This window comes from Propithecus coquereli, unplaced genomic scaffold, assembly GCF_000956105.1.
Source record: "Propithecus coquereli isolate 6110/MARCELLA unplaced genomic scaffold, Pcoq_1.0 Scaffold54, whole genome shotgun sequence".
Classification (NCBI taxonomy): Eukaryota; Metazoa; Chordata; class Mammalia; order Primates; family Indriidae; genus Propithecus; species Propithecus coquereli.
In genome coordinates this window covers 4,401,530-4,410,685 of record NW_012151285.1, presented here as the reverse complement: position 1 = coordinate 4,410,685, position 9,156 = coordinate 4,401,530, and the positions used below count along the sequence as shown (strand labels likewise).

The window sequence follows — 9,156 nt, the reverse complement described above, 5'->3', positions numbered from 1 at the left end:
AGTCCTAGATCAAAGTGCTGGCTGATTTGGTTCCTGATTAGGGCCCTCTTCCTGGTTAGCAGATGGCTATCTTCTTGTTATATCCTCCCAGGGCAGAAAGAGAGCTCTGGTCTCTTCCTCTTCATATAAGAGCCCTAATCCTATCATGGGAGGCTCTACTCTAAAGACTTCATCTAAACCTAATTACTTCCCTAATGTTCTTCCTCCAAATACCATCACTTCGGGTAACCACTACATTCACCAACATATGAATTCTGGATGGACATAAACATTCAGTCCATAGTAGTAAGGAATGAAAAAACATGGCTACATATTTTGTCCTTTCCTATTTATAAAATGTTGTTTAATTTGGTAAAATATGGACTTCAAAAAAGTGAAACCTGTTTTTTTCTAGATGACAACACTAGAGAGTAGAGCAGCATTTGAGATGAGTGGTAAGATGGGGCCGTAGAAAGATCGAGTCAAAATATGACACCTCTATGTAACAATGTCCTTTTTTTCCGAAGTCACACATAGAGGCAGTGCCATTGGAAAAGCAAACATTCTGGATGAACCTGGAGAACATTACGCTAAGTGAAATAAGCCAGACACAGAAAGACAAATACTGCACGATAAAACTTACATAGAATCTAAAATAGCCAAACTCACAGAAGCAGAAAGCGAGTTGGCAGGGGCTGGAAGGAGGCGAAAATGGGGAGATGTTGGTCAAAGGGCACAAAGTTTCATTTATCCAGGATGAATAAGTTCTGGAGATCTAATATATAGCAATGTGAATATATTAATAGTTAACAATATTGTAGTATATACTTAAAATTTGCTGAAAGGGTGGATATTAAATGTTTTCACCACAAAAATAAATAAATGAATAAATAAATGAGATGGAAACTATGTGGGGTGGTGAATATGTTAATTAGCTTGACCATTGTAATCATTTTACAATGTGTGTATACATATATATACACACATCAAAACATCAGGTTATACTCCTTAATATGTATAACTTTTATTTTTCAATTATATTTCAGGAAAGCTGGAAAAAACCTATAAATTTATAAGGTAAAGAAGTTCTTTCCATGAAATAATGTGCATAATTTATTTTTCTCCTTTCAATAGTTTTAATATTAAAGGAAAAAAATATATCCACACTGTTGCAACGCATGTATAACTGTGTTTTCTAATTAGCATTTGTGAGTTCACATACCATCGTCAGGAAAGAATGTTGAAGACTTTTCACTGGGGGTGAAATGAATTACTATGTGGCCTGTCTAGTTCACTTTTCAGGGTATCTCCACTTCTCATTGCTTTTGAACTACCGCATAATTTTGCAATTTGTAGAAAATTGTTAATAATGCAAATGCTTGCCCATAGAGATGACATAATTTCTGTGCAGTGGAATGCCATTGATTTGTACTCTGGGAACAGTGATCACATTGCATCTATCTCTGTGAATTCATTTCAGCATTCCTGACAACCTATGTAAGTGTGTTCTGTGAATTATCCTTTGACCTAGTGGTAGCATCTTAGTGGTCCCCACATTTATTAATTAAAGTATTTTATGTGTGCTTATTTTTATTTGTTTAAGAATGTAATTTTACCTTTAAAAATTAATCTCAACACTATTATATTTTATATTAACATTTTATCACATTCCCTCCTTCCCTAGGCTACATAGAAGAATTTAAACTGCAATGGGGACATTAATAGCCCACCCCCCATACTAATGTACATGCTAATATACACTCATATGTAATGCTGGGAGGAACCTTAGAGATCACAGGTTATGGGGTTCCATCTCATTTTACATAGCAGGAAGGTAACACACAAAGAAAATTAATTGATGCATAAGATCAAAATCCAGTTAACAAATAACCAAGAATACAACCTATCTCCAAACAGGCATGGCTTTTACTTGCTCTATTTCCCTTTATATGGTTCCATAAAGGAAAAAAAAAAAATAAGAGATTCCAAAACCCCAGTCTATCTATAGTAATCCTATCTGTAGTAACATATCTCTAGGTTGACAATTTTATGTGTATTTCATAGGAAAAGAAATATTTCTTTAATACCCAGAGCATCTAAAACATATACCAGAATACAAACACTAATGAAAAATAATAGAGTGCACAGTTTTGGTCTAGTGACTTTAATCTCACAATCTAATTTTTCTCTGTTGTTTTCTAGTTATTGTAAGGATTTACTTCATTGCAAAGAATACACCTTGAAGTGAAACATTACTAAGATTTAAAACAATTTTTAATGGATTATTCAAATGAAAGGGTTAACGGACAAAGGCTGCTTTTCTTTTTTTAAGTAGATGATTGCTTGTCCTACCATAAGGGCTGCCTTACAACAAGGATGAGTGATCATTCTGGGCAAAGATCCACAATACAAAGAGGGAATATTCATATTTGGTAATAATTGATTGTGCAGGTAGAGTTTAAAATCACTAGAGGCTCGTGAAGTATTTGCACTAAAAATGTGATCATACAGTAGCTTGATGAGCAGTCCGTATATACACACAGCCTGGTTGGCAATGTATGCAAACAATTTTCAGATGAAAGTAGTTTGGGTGGCAGAAACAGGGTCCATAACCCAGAAGTGGCAACTATTGTGTCTTTAGCTCAAAGACTCCCTATCAGAGGTTTGGTGAGGACTGCAGAAGGCAGCAGTTCTTAGGTGGTGTGCATTTGACAGTCAAAGTAGAGGGGAATTAGAGAGTAAATATATATGCAGTACAGCACCTCAACTAGGTTTGGGAGCCTAGCGTACAATATTTAAGGAGGCACCCACTTGCACATCCCTGGGAGTGAGTGTCCCCTTAGGAATGAGATGCAGTAAACAAGTGGATGGGATAAAAACAGACAGAGAGGGAACCAGAGACACCGTCCCTTTCTACATGGTTTATACGCTAACCGCAAGAGAGGCACCAAGACGTGGGAGGAAATGATCAAGGGAAGTAGCTGAGCAGACCTCCCCAAGGTGGATCACCCTAAAACATAAACCCAAACCCAGTTCCTGGCACAGAGTCCATGCCCCCATTGTGTTTATTAATTGAACAAATGACAGAAGGATAAATGAATGACGGAAAAAAAAAAAAAAAAAACAGACACGGAAGGATACTAGGAAATCAAAAGATCCGTAAGGGGACAATAGGGGAATTTCCAGAGCAGCAGTATACAAGGCATGGTGAGGGCTGTGATTTCCTATTGTGTAGCTCGATAAAGTATTTTGAACTTGAAAAACAGATAACTGACATTTCCTTAATTCCTACTATAGTGCCTCTCAAGACATACAATGCACCCCTGAATTCTTCCCTATGTGTGTTGACACTTTATTAGACTGCTAATTGCAACTAAGTCCCTGGTCACATAAACTTTACTATCCAAGAATAACAGGAGCCCAAAGAACCATTCCCATATATGGGATGTGAAAAGTTTTTAAAAATATTTATCATTGACATTTTGCCACCACAGACACAAAGCTCAGGCTTTCTCAGGCATCGGCGCTGTTTCTTTCTCTATTTCTGGATCGGTGGGGTTGGGCAAACACACTTTTGATTATTATGTAATCTCTTACCTCTTGCTGTCCAGATTTCCCAGTTTAATAAAAAAGAAATTGTAGTTTCCTCTCCGAAACCCACACTGCATTATTCCAAGCAACTGTGCCATCACTTATGCAGTTACCTCTTCTTGGTGCTCCCTTCACACCCATCCTTCACACCAAATAGGAGAAAATCTGTCTCTCTTACTAGACATGAGCAAACTCTTTAAAGATGAAGGTCTTGGTTGTTTCTAAGCTCCCTGCATTTTTTACAGAAGAATTCTAGTACAAAGTTAAAGCCCAAGACATATCGAGTGAGCCGAATTCAGAGCAAAGAGCTGATGTCACTTGGTGAGTTACTAATAAAAGCATAAGGCTGGAATAATCATGAATGAGCAGAATAAGATTGAGGGCAAATGTCCCTTTTTACTCTGCACTTTTTCTTAGCCAATGATGGAAGCCAGCCTTTCATTACATTCTCTGTCACCATCATCCAGCCCAGGCAGCGATTCACAGTTCCCTGTTGCCCAAACTCAATAATAGCACCCAGAGAGAGGAGAGAAATGCACAGTGCACAAACAAAACGAAAAATCACGGAGAGAGAGAGTGAGAGAGACAGAGAAGGAAGGAGAAGAGAAGAAGTGAGAGAACAGAAACAAAAGTAGTTGGAGATTAGCAGAGATGAGATACTGAGGGAGATACTAAGGAAAGATCACTATGCAGATAATGGAGGATGCAAAGGCTATTCATTTTGTCTGATCCCTGAAATCTGAATCTTCACATTATACTTTGAGAAGTTTAAATATTGGAAACATTCCAATGTATCAATTTCCACTCCTACTCTTTTCCTACCTGTTTCAGGTTTTGGCTTCCCACTTCAAAGATTCCAATAAATGGGGCAAATTCTCCAAATCATTTCAGAGCTAGATCCTCTACGACACTGGACAGCCCGTCCTTCTATCTTGGGATCGTTCACAGTTTTAAACATTTCTCTGTGTTCATTACTCCTTGTACGGCCTGATGCCTTGTTTGCTTGAAGCTAGAATTTTCTAGTGCCCAGGGTTTTCTCACCGACCATGCCACTGTGACCCTTTGAGTTTGTTTTCCCAAGTGGTTCTTTAGTCCACGTTTTACTCATTCCACATTATTCAAAGAATTAGTAGTTCGCCCTGGATGCTAATGGCCATAATTTAGACTCACGGATCTTTTTGTCTTACTAATAAAAATTTTAAGGCCTGTTTGTACCAAAGTCAATGAGTAACTAACTCTGCTCTTGATGACACATTTTTAATTGTAAATCTTTGGGTGTGAGTGACAGAAATTGTATTTTATTTTAATTAGTTTAAATGAAAAGAAGGTTTTATTGGCCCATATAATCAAAGCACATGAAAGACAAGTAAAGCTGGTTTAAGGGTCAATGGGAGTCAGAGGCTCCTGTGTCACCAAGAGCTTCTATATCCCTTGTGTCTATCTCTCTATTTCTGTCTCTTGGGCAGTTTTCTGTGCTCAGAGGATATAGTTCCCACACCTCCATGGTTAGCCCATTGTCTCAAGTATAAGAGAAAAGATACTCTTTTTTCTCAGATCCAATCAAGAAAAGCTTAAGGCAAAAGTGTCAGGGAAGATAAAACAATCAACACTCATGGCGCATGATTGGAGGGGATGATAATCTTTGATAGTTTCTCTCCCACTTGCAGAGAATTATGACTAAATACATTATGGAAAAAGTCCTAACTATATTTTCGCACTGCTTTCAGTCTCTTAAACAATCACTTGCTCAAATTAAAACAAACACAGAAGGTGTTCTTCTCATGTCTGAATAGCATCCCACAAAGATTTATTTTTATTCTCACTATCACAGCTGAACATTGGATTCCAAAGATACCTAGACAGGTTATAAGATCCAGACTATTGTAAGTAATCTAATTTTTACTCCCATTTGATGCAGAAATCACTAAAAAATGGATTATTCATCTTCTACTTATTGAGGAACTCGGTAACCTAAAGGAAAAGCACACAGGTCATAGCGATTTTATAAATTTATAACTTAGTAATATATATTTCTTTATAACAAGCCAAAATTTGCCTCCCTATAACACTTTCCATATCTCACAGTTTTAACCTTGAAGTCCCTCTTTGTATCTCTCTTTTCTCTCTCTGTTTCTTTTACTCACACATACATACACACAATGAATAATCCATTTTTTATATGTTTAAAGACAATCATAATGCCTTCCAGTACCTGAGACTTCATATTTTCTCTTTTGCATGCCAACATATCAGATTTATTCAAATATTTTATATATTAAAAACATTTTACATATTTTCAAAATAATTACCTTGTCAATATCTTCTGAACAAACTCTAACTCAATATCATTTTGAAAATGTATACTCAAAACCAAATATGGTTGTTGATGTAAGGGGGACTTCCTCAAAAACACTATGAGAATGTTGACTACATTACATGTATAGTCTCAATAACATTGTTAAAAATCCAACCAGTTTTGATGGCAGAAGACATTCACTGTTGGCTCTTAGTCGGTGGCATGCCCAGAGAATCTCTCCGTAAACCAGGCCTGATGACATTTCCTAGGGAAATGGTTTTCCTAGGAAAGGTACTCTGAGGGCTTGGGGCCCCAAACACATCAAAAATCAAACTTAGAAAAATAATAAAAAACAATGAGCACATACCGGGTGCAAGAGAAAATGAATTTATTAGGTCAAACAAAACTGAACGTCCATCCATTTTGTAAGAAGAATTTATATAATAATGAATTACTTCTTTCAAAATTACAGACATTTGACTCTATGTTTTGGCCACTCATTATTTCACAGTCTGAAAGAGCTAGATTGTCACCCAGTGCTAGCTGTCAGACAAAAGATGAAGAGTTGAAGATGAGAGGAGTTAGCTAACACTGCTGCAAAAGCCTATGATAGCAGCTCTAAGTAGAGACTAAGATATTTTGCTTCAAAGGTCTCGAAATTCAGTAAGTTGACCTACAGAAGGTTGATTTATAGGTTGGTCTGTAACAAGAAGACTGGCAGCTCCTAGAAGCCAGGTAGGATGGGCGGTAGAATCCTGATGCACAGCTCTGAGAAGAGAAGCCACAGCCTCTATAACTGAGGGGTCTGAAGCCACTGGATCTACAGCCCAGGGAGTAGCAGCTCCTGGATCCATAGCCCAGGGAGCGGCAGCTGCTGGACCCAAAGCCCAGAGATCCAGAATAAGTCGTCTGGCAGGGACTGCAGAGCAAGGAGGTCCTTGGGCGGTAGCAGGACGTCTGGCAGGGACTGGACACCACATAGGACGTCCGGCAGCTGGTGGGCTCACAGCTGGTGTCCTGACAGCCGCTATAGAGAGAGGATCCCAGCTGGCAGGTGCTGGGGAAGCAGAGGTCAGGGCTGTAGACCAGGTTGCTGGGGAAGGAAGAGCCACAGGAGGAGCTTGGGTAGCGCAGGTAGCCCCCAAAGGAGCGGGAGGAGAAATTTCCAGAGCAGCAGTTGTAGGGCATGTTGATGGGAGATGCGAGTTCAGCTGAGTTACACTGAGCAGATTCTCTGAATTTTAATGTCATGGTCTGGACTCCACATTATATATACTCTTAGACCTGGGTGTGTCCCCCGTCCAGATGCTCCCTCCCCCTTGCTCATCTTTTATATAAGAATGCCTGCCGACATTATTGCTTAAGTTTAATTTATCATATCTTCATATACTTAATTGTATCTAGTCACTCTGGTACACTTAGGAGGAAGCCATTCAGTTTTTTTCCCTGGAATTAGCTGTGTTTTGACCTTCAATGTGATAGGCCATCACATTTCCCAACATCCTCCCTCTTATTATCTACGTGTACAGTGTGTTCTTGTCCTGCCAAATGGAATTACATAAACTCTTTCTTCACTTCTATTAAGTTAGCCGGAGCATCTGTGGTTATTATTCAAAATCGTTTGTTATTTTTTTTATAAACACACTATAATGGATTTTTTCAACCACAAACTATATTCCGTGGCTTCAACGATCTGTTAGTTAAGCCTTTTACTCATATCTTGAGCTCAGGATCAGAATTAAAGAGTGCAACATTGCCGTTGGTGTTTTTAACAATGGACATCCTTAGAGAGGCTTTCTTAGACCATGATCATTTAAGAAATAATAAACACACCCTTTTAGTGAGACTCTAAATAGAAATTTTTTTGCATTTATTTTCTGATGGTGATGATTCTGTGTTGTAGCAGGCATGATTCTATGCTTATGCTCTAAATCAACTCACGGGGCTTTTAACATTTTGTTTTAGTTTGTTTAAAATTTTTCTTGATGAAAGAACAGATTGTTACCTGCAATTATTAATATATACCTAAAATAACATTTCAGAAATTGTTAACATTTTTTGAACCTACTAACTTGAAATATTAGAGCTTCATGGGTCTTTAAATATCCCCTTGTCAATCCACACATGGAAAAATTATGTCTTAGAGAGGTTCAATAACTTCCCTCTAATTTCTCAGTAATATAAAAGCAAAATTGAGGCATAAACCACAGTTTCTTTATGCAGAGTCAAGTTTCCAGTACTTTGCAAATTGAAAAGCAATTTTGACTTAACTTGTCTCAGAAAAGAATCTATTAAGCTTATTTATACTAAGATATAAAAGCCTAATAAAGCCTTGTTTACCTCTCCTAAAGATATTTGCATTGAATAGTATTCAAGAGGGGAATTCCACGCATTACTGATCTTTATACACTTAAAGTATATTTTACAAAATAGTTTCTAGCTCAAGAAAGAGAAAACAATCTGAATAATCCATGCTTAGATTAATAGGAGAAAAAAAAAAAGCCTTCCTATCTGGTTTGTGCCCATTCTTCTTATTTTGAATCTGACATTTTATTTGGTTTAACTAAGGGAAATGGCATTCACAATTGTCATTGAAGAGACCCCCTTAACTACCTGAAAATTAGCTTGCTTTATTTCAAAGCACGCTGCTTCAGAGCACTTAGTTACTTTGTTTTATGATTATCTCTCCCATGCAGAATCCAAAGAGTGGCATGCATCACATGAAGTGCCCTTGTGCAATACTTAAACCATCACTCTGATTCACTGAAGTAAAATAAGCTATGCTTTATGAATGGACACCTATTAAATTTCCTTTAAAAAAAGATGTGCCACCCCTTCATACATGAGATTCCTTATAATGCCAGCCTTTAATTCCTTTAGAATGGAAAATATTTATTTCTTTCTGTTAAATGTTGATTATGCTAAAGGAAAAAAAAACAACTTTCTAACATCCAGAAATTCCTGCTTTTCTAGGCTAGCTCCCTATGTCTGGGAATAAACATTAAAGCAACTTGGGAATAAGTCAATTCCAATTGACATTCCCTCCGCCCATTCCTAATTAGGTTAACACTTTTCATTAGAGTTATGTGTGCTTTGTACAAATGCTAATGAACAACTCATAAAGGCTAACAAATGTGTCCCTCTGAAAGGAAGGAAAAGCAAAACAAAACTAGAGTAGCTTTAATAGTTCAGAAGTGGATTGCTGGAACTAATAAAATACTCTATAGGCTCCGTATACATAGGCAAAGTGTTTAAGAAAAAAAAAAATTTCACTATCTGGGTATGTCAGA

The 9,156-nt window shown here is 37.4% G+C and overlaps 1 protein-coding gene across 1 annotated transcript; it reads right to left on the bottom strand.

Annotated features, from left to right (window-relative positions):
• Positions 1–6,245: 6,245 nt before the first annotated feature.
• Positions 6,246–7,091, bottom strand: LOC105820805 (keratin-associated protein 13-2). The gene has a single exon (XM_012657366.1). It carries the CDS (start codon positions 7,052–7,054, stop codon positions 6,527–6,529), a length of 528 nt encoding a protein of 175 aa, XP_012512820.1. The 5' UTR covers positions 7,055–7,091; the 3' UTR covers positions 6,246–6,526.
• Positions 7,092–9,156: the final 2,065 nt, after the last annotated feature.

Coding starts and splice junctions, on each gene's coding strand:
- LOC105820805 (XM_012657366.1), bottom strand. CDS start 7,054: ATGCCCTACAACTGCTGCTCTGGAAATTTCTCCTCCCGCTCCTTTGGG.